This window comes from Globicephala melas, chromosome 3 (genome assembly GCF_963455315.2).
Source record: "Globicephala melas chromosome 3, mGloMel1.2, whole genome shotgun sequence".
NCBI classification, from domain to species: Eukaryota; Metazoa; Chordata; class Mammalia; order Artiodactyla; family Delphinidae; genus Globicephala; species Globicephala melas.
The window spans coordinates 143,105,879-143,122,692 of NC_083316.1; the positions used below are offsets into that span (position 1 = coordinate 143,105,879).

A 16,814-nucleotide genomic window follows, 5' to 3' on the forward strand; every position below is an offset into this window, starting at 1 on the left:
ACTGGACCACCAGGGAAGTCCCAAGCTGATGACTTTTTAAGAGCGCATCTTGTACAGCTGTTTTTCTATTGACTGCATGTTAAGAACTTCTCTGTTAGTTTCATGGATTGCTCTGAAGGATTCCCTGATTCTTGAAAGAGAACCTGAAATTCAGGTAGCAGCCACAACTTCAGAATGGTACAAAATCAGGTGAGATTTGGTATTTACCATAGCATTGAAGTTAATGCTTAGTCCCTCTGTTAAGGAAAGATTGACCCTAACAGGGTTAGCCAAATGCTCCTTTTAAAGCAGTGCTTGGCATGCCAGAGCCCATGGGCCAAGTCCGGCCCACTGCCTATTTTTATAAATAAAGTTTTATTGGACCACAGCCACATTCATCTGTTGACAAATTGTCTGTGGCAGCTATAACAACAGAGTTGAGTGGTTGCAGTGGAGACAGTTTGGCCCATAAAGCCTAAATATTTACTCTCTGTCACTTGACAGAAAAAGTTTGCCAAGCCCTGCTCTACACTAATGGCATAAACTTTGTATCAGGAAAGTCACTGGAGAAGTCTTCCACCGTTAGGGAAAGTTCCCAGGAGCATGTTATGTACCGATGAGGGAAAAAAAAAATAATGTAAAAGGATAAAAACCAGATCACAAAAGAAAGAAACTGGCAACAGATTTAGAACTAGTTTGGGATGGTAAGATAAAGAACAATCTTTTGCTTAAGAACATGATGGGAAATGATATCCTTTTGGTCACCTTGTGTGTTTTTTTAAAAAAACTTTTTGTAAATCTTTTTTTTTCTGATTTTTATTGGAGTATAGTAGATTTACAATGTTGTGTTAGTTTCAGGTGTACAGTAAAGTGCGTCAGTTATACATATACATATATCTACTCTTTTTTAGATTCTTTTCCCATATAGGTCATTACAGAGTAGAGTAGAGTTCCCTGGTGCTATAGAGTTGGTCCTTATTAGTTATCTATTTTATATGTAGTAGTGTGTACACGTCAATCCCAATCCTCCAATTTATCCCCACCCCTTTCCCCCTTGGTAATCATAAGCTTGTTTTCTACATCTGTGACTCCATTTCTGTTTTGTAAATAGGTTTATTTGCACCATTTTTTGAGATTCCACATGTAAGTGAGAGCATGTGATATTTGTCTTTCTCTGTCTGGCTGACCTCACTCAGTATGACAATCTCCAGGTCCATGCATTGGCCTTGTGTTTAAATGCAAAGACTTGATACACATGACAGCAAACCCCACACACAGCAGCTGGCTTAGCTGGAGTCTATAAAGACTCAGTGGAATGGTTAATAACAAAAACAGTAACAACGGCACATCTATAGAGAGTTGACCATGTACTAGCTCCTGGACTTGGCCCTTCTGGGGTCTAGATCAGTTAACCCATAGAGTAGTTATATGAGGTCATTACTACCAATATTCTGTTTTCCAGTTGAGGAAGCCCAGACTCAGAGAAGTTAAACAAGTTGCCCAAGGTCACACACAGCTAGTAAGGGGTGGAGTCAGGATTCAAACTCTCCCAGAGCCCGTGCTCTTAACCACTGGATTGCTTTGGATTCGAGCCAGATAAATCCCTTTCGCCTTCCACACAGCAAGTTGTCTGGGGGCCATGTTATCTAATAATGGCTTCTGCCCTCCGTTGCCTTTATCCACATGGACACAGACAGTGGTAGTGAGATGCCCTTCCCCCAGGCCATTACCCTCATTCGCCTGTCGGAGCTGGGAATAGCAATTCTCCCCAGAGGATTTCTCTCCGTCTGGACTGTAGCTCAGAGAGAAAGTCAAAGGTTATCGGCCTAATAGTTGGGCAGACATCTTGATAGAGCAATGATAGTAATTGGCCTGAAATGTAGGGAAAAGTGCAGTGTTTTATTTGGTTCAGAGATTCTCCCACACATATCTATTATCGGAACACACTCCATCAGAGCAGCCAGGAGCGCCGAAAACCCCTGTGATATGAAACAGAAGGAAGGATGTTAGATGGGTGTTGACCGGCCATCACACTAAATATACCTTTGACTCAGGGATGTCTTTTGTGTTTTGGGGAGAAGCAGCCTGCTTTCAGAAATGACTTTTATCTCAGGTTACAACAGAGTGGTGTTCTTGAAGCACGGTGCAGATTTCGGGGAGGCCAGCCTCCACTTGTATAAAAATACCATTTCCTGGGCTAACTCTCATCACCTGCCTTGTTTCCTCAACAAAAGTCCAACCAGGTTGACAAAAAGGAAAGCTGATAAGATTTCAAGAGTAATATTTAATTGGGTGTTGGAAAAAGGGGACTGAGAGAGGTGAGCTCCTTCTCTATTTCAGCAGTACTACGTAATTGTTTCTTTCCTCAAAAACTGTAGAAATGCTTCAAAGACAAGACCTGAGCGGGGGGTGGCATGGTGAGAATGTAAATTGATACAGCCACTAGGGAGAACAGTATGGAGGTTCCTTAAAAAACTAAAAACAGAACTACCATATGGCCCAGCAATCCCACTCCTGGGCATATACCCTGAGGAAACCATAATTCAAAAAGACACACGCACCCCAATGTTCATTGCAGCACTAATTACAGTAGCCAGGACACGGAAGCAACCTAAGTGTCCATCGACAGATGAATGGATAAAGATGTGGTACAGATATACAATGGAATGTTACTCAGCCATAAAAAGGAACGACATTGTGCCATTTGCAGAGACGTGGATGGATCTAGAGACTGTCATACAGAGTGAAGAGAGTCAGAAAGAGAAAAACAAACATCGTATAATATCACTTATATTTGAAATCTAGAAAAATGATGCAGTTGAGCTTTACTTGCGAAGCAGAAATAGAGACAAAGACGTAGAGAACAAACGTATGGATACCAAGGTGGCGGGGAGGTGGGATGAATTGGGAGATTGGGATTGACATATATACACTGCTATACATAAGATAGATAACTAATGAGAACCTACTGTATAGCACAGGGAACTCTACTCATTGCTCTGTGGTGACCTAAATGGGAAGGAAATCCAAAAAAGAGGGGATATATGTATATGTATAGCTGATTCACTTTGCTGTACAGCAGAAACTAACACAACATTGTAAAGCAACTATACTCCAATACAAATTAATTTTAAAAAAAGACCTGGGGAAATTGAATGAAAAGTACTCTTCACGGCAGTTTTTGCTCATTTTGGATTCTCCCACCCTCTGAGATGCGTGCGCGTACACACATACATACACACACACTTCAACTATTACTTACCAAGGACCTACTGTGTGCCAAGCATTGAGAATACCTGGGTGATCAGTTCAGCTCTGGTCTCTTCCTCATGGAACTTGATGAGAGAAGACAGATAGGTAAAAAGACAATTATAGGAATTAGGGGAAGATAGAGGAAAGGGTACAAAACCCAGGTTGAGGGCAGTAGGGAAGGAAGATGCCTAGAAGCTAAATGTTTTCTAAACTGAGACTTAAGGGTAAATACCTCAGCTAAAGGGCAAGGAGGCCTTCCAGCCCAGCACAGAGCCTATGCAAAGACCGTAGTCCTTTTCCCTGGGACTGTGGTAGCAAAGAGCTTCCTCTCTTCGATGCTCTGTCTCTGAGGATGTTAGGTTGGAGAACAGGGAGATTTCCACCAAAGCATCCCCAGACCCAGATGCTCAGTGAGAACCTAGCTCTACTTTGCTGTCCGAGTGACTTCTGAACATGCAAGCTGGATAATGTCATGTTTCTGTTGAAACTTTTTCGCTTGCTCCCATTGGTCCCAGAATAAAATGTAACTCATCCACATGGTCTCCAGGGCCCTAGATGATCTGGCTTTCTCCAGACTCATCTTAGGTCACTCTCTTCCTTTTTAGCTACCCTCCAGCCACGTGGGATTCAGTTCTGCCGTTTTCCACCTCAGGGCCTTTGCATCAGCTCTTCCTTCTGCCTGGGATACTCTTTCTTGCTTGCTTTTTTATTTTTTTAATTTTTTTTTTGTGGCCATGCTGCGAGGCTTGCAGATCTTAGTTCCCCGACCAGGGATCAAACCTCGGCCCACTGCAGTGGAAGCATAGGGTCCTAACCACTGGACCGCCAGGGCATTCCCCTGCCTGGAATACTCTTCACCTGGCTGTTCCAGCTCACCCTTATATGCCACCTGCATAGAATAGAGACGCCCTCCCTGACTGTCCTTTCTCAGTAGCTTCCACCTCTTACTCCCCATCACAGTGTCCTGTTCTCTTCAAAGCACATATCACAATTTTTATTTGATTTGATAATTTTTTTTTGGCCTGTATTCTCTATGACAGTGGAAGTTCTGTGAGGGCAGGGACTGTGTCTGTCTTAGTCACCATTGTATTCACCAATGTCTTGTAGGGTGCCTTGCATATAACAGTTGCTCAGTTAATAAAGTAAACCCGGGCTTCCCTGGTGGCGCAGTGGTTGAGAGTCCTCCTGCCGATGCAGGGGACACGGGTTCATGCCCCGGTCTGGGAAGATCCCACGTGCCGCGGAGCAGCTGGGCCCATGAGCCATGGCCACTGAGCCTGTGCGTCCCGAGCCTGTGCTCCACAATGGGAGAGGCCACAACAGTGAGAGGCCCGCGTACCGCAAAAAAAAAAAAAAAAAAAAAAGTAAACCCTATGTCAAGGACTGTGACAGGTCTGAGATCTCACCGTAATTGTCAGCTCACACAGTAGCTGGCCACAGTCTCATAGATGTTATCAGAAGAGGAGGTGCTCCTGGGTCAGAGACAAAAGACTTTATTCCTCAGAGCAATGTAATATCCACAGTATCAACATATGTGCCAGTTCCAAGCCCCAGTCCCCACAGGGCAACACAAACAGAGCCAGGTGTTACCTACACAGGCAGTGGGTTACATGACAGGAGAGAAACTCTGAATTTACTGTCCTTGAGTCTCCAAATAGGCGGTGAGCCTGCTCATTCTTTTCTCCAGAGGGAGACATTATCTTTATTTATACTGGACAGTAACTAAACTTGCCCTTTGCTCTGGAGACGGACACTGTCTCTATCTCCCAAGGCTGTTCACTATACAGACAGCCTTTTAAAAAAGATAGTCCAGAGCTAAGGAGTCAGTGCCTCTGCTCATAAGACATTCAGGAACACAAGACACCCATGGCAAATTGTCTCCTAACATCATGTGAAATTGCTTTTTGACCTGCAAAAGCAGCTACTTCATATGATTCAACCTAATGCTTTTTGAATGAAAGAAGGAACGGAGGATGAAAAGATGAAACAAATCGATAGCTACTTAGATGCTTCTCAGCCCACCTTTATTCTGCCAACCTCAGGGAGTTGAGCCTGCAGTGATAATTGTTAGACACTAAAGACATTGGCTTGGGAATTCCCTGGCGGTCCAGTGGTTAGGACTCTGTGCTTTCACTGCTGAGGGCTCGGGTTCAGTCCCTGGTCAGGGAACTAAGATCCTCAAGCTACGCAATGCAGCCAGAAAAAAAAAAAGAAGAAGAAGAAGAAAATAAATTGGCTCGATACTGATTTTGAAAAAGCAGATACGCTGATTGAGTTCTCCTAGTGCCGGAAACCAACCGCACCCGGATTCCGGCAGAAGAGAGCTGAGAAGTGAAGCACTATAGAAAGAAAGCACTACGGAGTGGTTTGGTTTTTCAGTCCAGAGTGGGAATAAATGGGAAATTCAGTTTAAAGGAAAACCTCCCTTACCATTCACAGGTGACTCCATTAGGGACAATTAGACTTCCTAGTCTTTCATGCATATCACCAAGCCAATGTCCCCAGCTCCCCAAGGACTGTGTCATGTCATCTTTGGGGCATAGTGGCTTTTGATCATCTTAGTAATTTAGAACCTGAAAGTCTAAATGTGTTTATTTGAACGTAAGTCAAAATTAGGTTAATAATAATCATAATTTTAAAAGAGTATGACTCCTTCTGTGCAGACCCAAATCAACATGAAAAAGTTCCAAAATTATCCCTTTGAAGGCATTACTTGAGGGTACACATAGCAAGGTAAATCACTAAATAAGATGGCTATGCAGGTTAGAGCAAGGGTGAACTAATCGATTTTCATGAAAAATAAGATCTGCAAAAAGCTAGGCATAAAAGACCTTTTGTACCACCCCAAACCTACTACTTAATGAATCCCCAAATCATGCCAAAATTGATCAGTCTTAACGTATTTAGACTTCTCTTTCTTTAACGCAGGGGATTTTTTTTACTCTGTAAATCTGAGATCAGGAGCCACCACTGTCATTTGGAGAATCACTCTCTATCCCTAAGGCTAAAAGCTGATATCCCACATCTCAGACCAAATCTCAGATTGACAGGATGATGTTGGGGCAGGGTGGGGCTTACAGTGTTTAAAAACTTGCCAGCATTCAGTCTTGGAAAATTGTAGTTTTTAAATCCAGATAAGTAGTTTCTTTTGAAAAAGCAAAAGTTGCAGCAGTATTAGCCCCATATTCCTGCCTGGGCTAATCACACGGAGAGCAGTGGTTACATCCATGCATTGTTCAAGTTGCCCTAGTCCCCACCCATCCCTGTTCTCCTCCTTCACTCACTTCTCCCTACCGGTCCTCTGTAGGCACCTGAGGTTACTACCACTGCTCCTGAAAAACAGTGGATGGCTGACTATTAAATTGCTTCACCAGCAGGCAGAGAAAAAAGTAATTGTTCAATTTCTCTCTTTTTCAGATTCAGTGCAGGACTGTCCACGTAACTGCCATGGGAATGGCGAATGTGTGTCCGGGCTGTGTCACTGCTTTCCAGGATTTCTAGGAGTAGACTGTGCTAAAGGTATTTACCACCACTTCCCTGCTATGACTGGAAAATAGAAAATAGGCTTCTCAAAAAGGGGTGGGAGAAGGGGCACCAAAGTAGCCTCCCCAGCAAATTCCATTGGGATATCTAGTAAACCCGTGCATGCTACACGTCCTAATGCTTTGGCAAGGAGTAGACTTCGATGTGTGACAACTGGCCAATATACCTGTAAGAGCAGGGCAGGTATCCTTGCCATTGAGGTGTGCTGAGAAGGAAGACTTGCTAAAAATGAGATGGTTAGATTTCCTGTAAAAGCAGAAGTGAATTACCATCGCTCCTTTCTTATGATCATTAACGTCCATGAAATGGAAGATTAAGCATCTCAGGGTTAGTAAATTTCATTCATTCTGGCCAGCTATGCTCTTAATCTGGGGAGTGCTATTTATCTTGGCTGAATTGGTTTTAAATTGTATTATTAATTTATCTACACTGCCTTGCACAGGATGATGGGGGCCCTGGGATTCTTGGGGGGAAAGTATTATAAGAAAGAAAATGACTCTCACAAGAACAGAGGACTTAGGGCTGCCTACCTAGCTAGCAAGAGACCTTGAGCCTGACCTTCAAGCAGTGCGATCACAGGCGAGTGCAGCGGAGAGCAGAGTTTCTCACACTTTTTAGACATGGTATGTGCACACACACACACACACACACACAAGTATACATTCTAGATAAATACAACCGTAAAATTAAAATGAGACGTTCACAAACAACACTTCATGTTTCTTTTCTATTCTGTACCGTTTCACTTTTTATAAATGAAATACACTGACTGTGCTGATTCCCCACCCGCCAGTGAGTCTGAAAAACAGTGATGGAGAGGTTCCAGGCCCTTGCTCAGGAGTCAGGCATTCCTGGGTTCCAATCCCAAGCTCAGCCGTTCAGGATCTCTGTGATCCTGAACAAGTGATCTGACATTTCTGAATCTCCGTTTCCTCCTCTGGGAAAGTGGGGAATTCCTTCCTAAATTCATCCTGAGGATGGAATGCAAGAACACACCCCAAGCTCTTAGCGGAACACACTGTGAGCCCTCGGAGGGTTTAGTCTTACCATCTTTTATTTACATAGGTCATAGTATATTTACTTATACATTCATATAATATTTTCATCCTTTTATGTGCTCCTCATTAAAAGACCATCCTACCTTGACGTTCTGAGAGCGAGGCAGTCATTAGGCAAGCCGCTCTGGAAAAGCTAAATCACAATGGCTTGGGGAAATTGTATTTCAGATACTCACAGTATTTCAAAGATTTGCGATGCCCATCCTTCTGAATGCTGACTGATCAGTGACTAGGACTCTTTTAAGTGCCTGAAGTTCTGGATTTGGTTGCGCGTGTGTGAGACTCATTCCTAGATGACACCACCTATGGATACATTCATAAAGGTTTGGTAAAACCTGTCAGACGCAAAAGGAGAAGAGAGCACGAAGCCACCGGACCGTTCTCTTGGCTGCCTTGCACCTTGGCACGCTCTGCCCGGGGCACGTGGACACATGCCCAAGCAGACACTGGAGCCTGGTATTCCTCGCAGCCAGCCCTTTGCTCCGGTTCTGAAGGGCTCTGATGAGGCAGGTAGATGACACCCTGCCGCACGGTTGCCATGTACTTTTCAGAACGAAGGCTTTCAAGGAGGGAAAACCTCAGTAGCATTCGAATGGCTTTCCTCGCGTAATCTAATTTCCTAGGAGTGAAGGCCTTAATGAGAGGAAGGACAGAATAGTCCTTTTATCTGTGGCTGCAAATGGGCTGAACCCTCAGCTGCAGGGCCTGTGAGCTGTAAATGTATATTAACACTGACACACATCAATGTATTATTAATCCCCAAAAACGTGTGTGCTCTGACTGCACATCCAGGGATCAGCCTTTCAGCCCTGAGTACCCCGGCCATTTAAGAACTCTTCACTCTCGATCCATTTGCAGATGAGCGTCCACTCTGCATTATGGATCTGTAATGGGGTGTGCATTTAGCTGCTTAAAAGGCCTCTCGGTGTGCGTTTTGCATTTACCACCTGTACTGTGGCCAGGCGCGCGCTCTGAGCGTGCATTAGCCGTGGTATATAATTGATCCTCACGAAACAAATATCGAGTGGCTGTTAAGAGTAGTTCCTCCTGCACACTCAGAAGCTGTTCCTGAAATCGGCCTCTGAACCTGTATATTTTAATTCAGCTGTTGATGCCTACAGTGGACAAAATTGAAGCGTTTAGAGATTAAAATTGCTTTCTCCTTGTTTCCCCATCTATTCTTGGCAAAGTTGGCTTAAGAATGTCAGGAGTAAGCTTCTACCGCTTTGCCCTAAAGATGTTGCTTCCTTAGTATTTTTGAAATTTAAGCTACTTCATTAATAATGATGGTGTTTGGAAACACTCTAAACCCTTGTTTCACACACTTTGCTCTTTCATGTACCACCTTTATGTTTGTTGCCAAATTCGTGGGCCATCAGAACTTTTATTTCCTTCACATATTTCTTTGAGTCTGCCCATTATGTTTACACAGATGAATTTATCTTAAAAGGACTCAGGTCAAAATGAAAAGTTAAAAAAGAGAAAATTGGAATCCATTGCAATAAATAGGAAACGTTAGTGCCGCCTTTAAATCTACTGAGAAAGGAATATTTCCCTTTTTTTTAAATTTTATTGAAGTATAATTGATTTACAATGTTGTGTTGGTTTCTGGTGTACAGCAAAGTGATTCAGTTTTATTTTTTTTTCATATTCTTTGCCATTATGGTTTATCAGAGGATACTGAATATAATTCTCTGTGCTATACAGTAGGACCTTGTTGTTTATCCATCCTATATATACTAGTTTGCATCTGCTAATCCCAAACTCCCAATCCATCCCTTCCCCACCTCCCCCTCTGCCTTGGCAACCACAAGTCTGATCTCTGTCTGTGAGTCTGTTTCTGTTTTGTAGATATGTCCATTTGTGTCATATTTTAGATTCATATAAGTGATATCCTACGGTATTTGTCTTTCTCTTTCTGACTTACTTCGCTTGGTATGTTAATCTCTGGGTCCATCCATGTTGCTGCAAATCGCATTATTTCATTCTTTTTTATGGCGGAGTCATATTCCATTGTGTGTATATATACCACATCTTCTTTATCCATTCGTCTGTTGATGGACATTTAGATTTTTTCCGTGTCTCAGCTATTGTAAATAGTGTGCTATGAACATAGAGTGCATGTATCTTTTTGAATTACACTTCTGTCCAGATATATGCCCAGGAGAGGGATTGCTAGCTCATATGACAACTCTATTTTTAGTTTTTTGAGGAACCTCCATACTGTTCTCCATAGTGGCTGCACCATTTACATTCCCACCAACAGTGTGGGAGGGTTCCCTTTTCTCCACACCCTCTCCAGCATTTGCTATCTGTAGACTTTTTAATGATGGCTGTTCTGACTGGTGTGAGGTGATAACCTCACTGGAGTTTTGATTTGCGTTCCAGAAAGGAATCTTTGCGCTGCCCTGAGCAATCAATCCCAGTCAGCTTCTCACACATTCATTTCACGTCAAGAATCCCCACATTGGGTCCTACTCTATATATAGCACATGTGAAGCAGCCTGGCTCCTAGATAAATTCAAGCCTTGAGCATCTCATCTCCTAAGTATGGGCTCCTGAAAATAACAAAATTCACTACCTACACCTGTGTGATATAGCGAGCACCCCGTAAAAATAGGCACACAGATTGAACTCTACCAGCTTCAGATGGGTAAACCTAATGATTAGCTCCTCGTTTACTTGTGGTCGGTTAAGCCTCCTTTTCGGGTAGTTTTAATAACAATTAATAGTTATTACTATTATATATATATAGTATAATACATACTATCTTATCTGTTCTCATATCAACATATCATATGTTGATATGTATCTGTATCTCATATTTCATATCAACAATGTGAGATAAATCCTATTTTAACCACCCCCCCCAATATTTTAAGCTTTTTATATTAAAAGCATTTTTGTCTTGCAGTCAAGTTGCAGAAATGCACATAGCGTTCCCAGAGTTCACTCAGCTTCCCCTAATGTCAACATTTTAAATTATCAAAGTTCAGTTAGTGAAACCAGGAAATTAACATTGATCGATGCTATTGACTAATTCACAGACTTGTTTCCAATTTTGTCCTCTTTTTTTTTCTGGTCCAGATCCCACATTGTGTTTAGTTGTCATGTCTCCTTAGTCCCCTCCAATCTGCGAGGGCTCCTCTCTCTTTTCTTGTCTTTCATGACCTTGACCGTCTTGAAGAGTACTGGTCAGGTATTTTTTAGCTTGTCCCTGGATGCGGGTTTGTCTGATGTTTACTCGTGATTAGATGGAGGTTATGCATTTTTCACAAGATGCTATGCCCTCCTCAGTGAATCCTATCAAAGATGCATTTCTGATCTTTAACAAGAAAAAGATTCAAATGGGGTTGTGTGTGTGAGGGTATGTGTGGTTGCGGGTGTGAGCATGTGTGTACCTTCCCCTCACCCCTCACGCATAAGGCAGAGATGCTTGGGTGGCCGTATCCTGTTGGTCCAGCACAGTCTGTCAGTGACTATGACACATCGCTACTCACAAACAACTTTTGAGCCCAGGAAGCTCATAGGTGTTAGCAGGGAGTGACCTGGAGCAGCCAGGGTGAGGTAATCGAGCTAGCAAGTGCAGAGAGGAGAGAGCTGGTCCCGAGGCCCCTGCTACCCTGAACAGTGCATGCCATCTCCCGGCCGTGGCCCACAATCATGTCCCTTCTTTCTCGATAAAAGCCCTTAGGAGGTCCCGAGCCCAGGTCCACCCACATCACAAACTCGCATTCCCCTTTGTTCCTGCCCTGCCAGCTGTGCCCAGGATGCCTCGGGTCTGCCAGTTTCTGCTACTGCAGGCAGCCGGCATACTCAGGCCCTCCTGCCAGAGGGAGAATTCGCCACATTCCCATCACATCCGAGCGGCCGGGTGTATGTCCGAGTGACAGAAACGCGGATTTACTCTCCTGACCTCATGCTGCACCTCCCGTGCCCTCAGATGTGCGGTGCAGACAACAGCTCCTTGTCTCCTGATAAACCTGACAGTCTGCATCAGGCATCTGACGACATCCCCACAGTGAACGGAGGAAGCAGTCGGCATGAATTTGCAGGGCATTCATTCCTCAGCCCCCACCAAACCGGGGGCTCCGAGGGGCTCAGATGTCAAAGTGGAACTGACCCTCACCCCAGAAGAATGTATGAGGGTTCTAACACCTTGTTCCAAATCAGTCAAGGGGACCAAACTTATTCGTGCGTCCAGCAAACGCTTATCATATGCCTGCACTAAGCACCAGAAATACAATGATGGGCAAGAATGCCAGGGCCTGCCTTCTGCGAGCTTCCGGTCTGACAGATGCACGTGATAAGTAAGTGGGAAATGGAAGCCTAAGTCCAAAATGCTGGGTTGTGGGCTCTGAATGCTATTATAGATGTTATTAAGGAGACGATAAGGAAGTTCTTGAAGCAACGAAGTGTGGATCTATGAAAATCGTCAATTAGTATCGGGGAATGTGAAGAAAATTCCATGGGGGGAGAGTCTAGTAAAGGAGCTACACTGAATAGTGTCTTCTAGCGTAGAATTTCATTAATTGCTTAATGCAATAAACAATCTGTTCAGATTCAGAGCTTGAGGAAAGATGGCATTTCTTTCCCAATAACTCGTACCATTTTCCGTCAGGTGCCTCTGTTGTCCAGCTAGAACCGTGCTTATGATTCAGTTATTGTTTAGTTTATGTTTTTTTCTGTTATTACTAATCCCCTTGCATGACTTTCTCATTACTATACTTCTATGCTATTTGTTGTGGGCTAGATGCTTTTTAACTCTGATTCCTTTTTCTTTCATTGACTTTTATTGAAAGGTCTCTCAATGACTTAAGATGCTTCCTTGGGTCGCGTGTAAAGCAGTTTTGCCTTTCGGAAGACATCCAAGGCTTCTGATGATCTTGTTTTGACACTGGCTTCTCAGATGGCATATTTGGTGCTGAGCTTAAGGCCCCAACCTGCAGTAGAAACTTAACACACCAGAGCCTTCCTTGTTCGGTAATGCGTGTTTAATAGCGATTAGAAACGACAGCGCCCGCTGCAGATCAGCCGTCAGGGGAGGCCCAGAAATGCCACGACCACGGGCACATGAAGTCTTCTTTCTGGGGGTTGGTCTCCGCTCCTACCCAGTTTGTGTGGAGCCTTGAACAGACAGAATGGGGATCTTGCCAGTTTTCTCCCATTACCTGGCAAACGTACCCACTACTCAGTCCTTCTCGGCCAAGTGCTAGCACAAAAGTCAAATCATCATCGTCATCGTTGCTGACATGTATTGAGATTTTACTATGAGCCAACCACTGCACTGAGCAACTGCATAATTACCTCATTGAATCATTAATTGTCCTATTTTATAGATGACTGTGATCCCCTGTTACAGAGGAGGAAAATGAAACACAGAGAGGTTAAGTAACCTGCTCAAAATCACTCAGCTCATGAGCGGTATTACTAGGATTCAAACCAAGCAATTTGGCCTGCCCTCTTAACGCTAGACCAGCCATGAGATGGATTCACCTCAGAAGATGTGAGGCGTAAGGAAGACGTGCTTTGCAAGTTTGTGTGGCAGTTGCACACCAGGATTAGGGTTTGAACCCCAGAAACCTTAAGGAGAGGAAACTAGGGTTTACTAGGTAGAGAGTGGCAAAGCAGGCATTTGAAACAAAGTCTGTCTGACATCGGAGCCTGTTGCTCTGAGCCACTGTCCTCCCGGCCCCAAGCTGGGACATCCTATCACCTCCCTCATCTTATCATTTGCCAACTCCTATTTCATCGACCTTCAACCCCTTGTTCTCCTGTCCTCACAGCCACTGCCCTGTTCACTTGGCCACCAGCTCTCCCTGATGGCATTTCTCCTACTCACCACCCGTGGCGTTCTCCCAGCGCTCTTAGGAGCATGACACTGCTCTCCCCAAACACCTTCAGTGGCTCCCAGTTGCCTCCCACAGTGGTTGTCAATCTTTGGTTTAAAGACATTTATCTGGGGAGATTGTTATAAATGCATACTCCCAGGCTCTTCCCCCATGCCAGCCGGTTCTGAAGCAGTAGGACTGGTGTGTAGCTCAGGCACGTGCACACTTTTAATGATCCTCCAGTAGGGCCCTGATGCTGGTGGTCAGGGGCCATAGGCTGAGAATAAATAACATATTTCTTAGAATGAGGTTCAGGGTCTTCCATGATCTGAGCTCCTTTGGCACCATCTCCCACTAAGTCCCATACACCATAGATTCCAGCTACTTGTCCCTCATGGACACCACGGCCCTGCTTCTTCCTCTCTACTCATGCCACTTTCTTGGCTGGAATGTTCTCATCCTTCCCAAACTTTCCTATCTGCTGCTGATCCTTGAGGACCAAACTCCCAGGTCACCACCTCCCTGATGCGCCCACAGAGAGAACCCTGCAGTCACACAGGACTTGGCGACACCTTGGCAGTGGCCCTTCATCCCGTGCCATGTTCTAGCTGGGAGGTGACATCGGTTTCTCCCACTGGATCACAAACTTCCAGCCGTTTTCTTTGTATCTCCCTGCACCTAGTTTGGCACCCAGGAGATAGTAAGTGCTCTCTAAATGTCTAGGGGCTTGAATTTAGGGGTCAAAGATCATACAGATGAAAACATTGCTGGGAAATGTACAAGACAAAGTGAATGCTAGAAAACAAGATTCAAATTTGTTGGATTAATCACACAGGGATAAATCAGCCAACACCGAGACACAGATTTCAGTGAAGGAAGGGAGAGAGCAAGCGAGGGAGGGGAAATGGAGGAATGAAGAAAGGGAGGAAGGAGCAACAGTTTACAGAAAAGAAATACCATTTGTTCTGCACTTTACCTGCATCCTCTCAGAAGGACAAAGCTATGAAGAATGGAAGCTGCAGAGTGTGAATTGGCTAGGTTTGAATCCATGCTCCTCTAGTTAACTGTTCCCATTTTAGAAAATTACTTAACCTCTCTGGGCCTTCGTTGTCTCATCCATAAAATGGGGGCAGTAGCAGTACCACCTGATGGGTTGCCGTGAGGACTAAAAAGTAAATGCGTGTGAAGCGTGTAGAACCATGCTCGGCATGTGTTAAATGCTCCATAAACATTAGCCAGCATTAATCTTCACAAGCCTTTGAAATCATTGTTATTATCCCTATTTTACAGGAGAAACAGAGACTTAGAGAAAATAGGCTACTTGCCGAAGGTCACACTGCAGGCTAGATTTTGAGGCCGTGTCTGTCTGACTCTGAGGCTTATGGCCCTAACTTGGTTTTCCTAACTTGGCAGGAAGATCCCCTAAAAGGGGGGCAGTGACCACTCACTCTCAAAGCCCTCACAGACAGCACAGACACCTGACTCTCCTGGCTGGCTCCACTGCCCGCCCCCCACCCCACCGCTTTCCCGTCTTCCCATCAGTTCCTCCCCTTAGTGGATGTCTGCGCTCAGGAGAGAGATGGCAAGCCCCTTCATCCCCACCACCCGAGAAATGCTTTCCTCAGAGCATCCTTTGCAAAGAAGCCACTTTCCCCTTTCACAGCTGGCCTCACCTCTCTCGGTGAAAGATGATCAGATCCCACCTGTCCTTCCTGGAACCACCTAGGATGTTCCTTCAGACCCTCCATCGTTCACACCTGTCTTCCTCTGCCACCCCAGCTGCTCCCCGCAATCTCCTGTAATGCAGACAGGCCAGGGGCCATGGCTGCTGCCCACAGGAGCCATTCCACCACCCACTGCAGTTCGAGGCTGAATCCCACCTCTCCTTCGTCCCACCCTTGACCTGAGAAAACGTGCAGGAATTCCTTGGCAGCAAGAACCCAGGAGGTGGGGTTTGAAGCCAAGCCCTTGGTTCGTGCTTTGCAGAAAGTGTCTCCACACTTGGCGAAGGCACCTTTGATAAAACGGTCGAAGAACCTCTGCACATATTCAGCACAAAGTGTGTGCCGGGCCCTGTGCAAAGGGTTTAACCAGAGTGATCTTGTGTCATCCTCACATCCTGCATCATTATCATCCCCATTTCACAGCTAAGGAAACTGAGGCCCAGAGAAGTTAAGGTACTAGCCCAGGTATGGCTTTAGAACCCTATGTATCAGAATCCCCTGTTAACTCACAGCTTGCTGGCTTCTCCCCACCCGCCCCCCAAAGTTTCTGATTCAGTAGGTCCGGGGTGCTAACATCAGCCCGGAGAGCTTGTTAGATATCCAAATCCTCAGGCCCCACGCCAGACCCTCTGGATCAGAATCTCACTCTCACGGCATCCCCAGATGACCTATGCACACATCCAAGTCTGAGTCTGGATGACGTTGCCCTTGGACTCTGCTCATGTGGCCCAGAGAGATCTGAACGGCAGCAGCATTACCACTTTTATCTTCCTTCCCCCCAGCTTGCCAAGCAGGTGTGGAGGATGCCTGCCGCCCCAGTTTGGAAGCTGCAGTGCCCTTTATGTGGTGCCCTCATGTGAGTCCATGCCTCTAGAACGTGGCCGCTCCCGCTGTTTCCCAGGCTTGTTGCATCACCAAACATATATCACTCGGCAGGACCTACCTCAGTCAGCCCTCCCCCAAGTCAAATCGCTTCTGAGACTAAAAACTTCTTGTTTCCCTTTTAAACTACTAGATGAGTTGCAGAACAGTCTTACAAAGCGGAGCGCCTAACCCCGGAGAAACTTGCTGTAGGTGTGATGCGTACAGAGGTGGGGAAGTACTCCGGTTTTAGAAAAAAACTTCCGTATTGGGAAAAAAAAACAGTCTTTAGAGAGGTCAGCTGGGATGGGTGCTGGGAAAGAGAGTGTTTCCCCCCTCTTGTCTCTTTATGATGTGATGATTTGGAACAATTTTCTCCTAATAAAAATAATGATAATAAAATCAAATCTATACATTTCTTATTATGTGCCAGGCATTGTACATGCACTTCACAGACAGTACTTCATTTCATCCTCTTAAAAACACCATGGGTTTTTCATCCGGAATTTTTGTCCCATTTTAAAGATAAGGAAATTGAGGTGAAAAATTGTGTCCATAGTTACACA

General features: G+C 44.8%; 1 protein-coding gene across 6 annotated transcripts in view; it reads left to right on the plus strand.

Annotated features, from left to right (window-relative positions):
* Positions 1–16,814, plus strand: part of TENM2 (teneurin transmembrane protein 2) — a 3,004,989-nt gene that overhangs the window by 2,814,143 nt on the left and 174,032 nt on the right. For all 6 annotated transcript variants that reach the window (XM_060296575.1, XM_060296573.1, XM_060296574.1 and 3 more), the window contains one exon: positions 6,649–6,750. In XM_060296575.1, the coding sequence (XP_060152558.1) occupies positions 6,649–6,750 (102 nt within the window). The remainder of the gene's footprint in view (positions 1–6,648; positions 6,751–16,814) is intronic.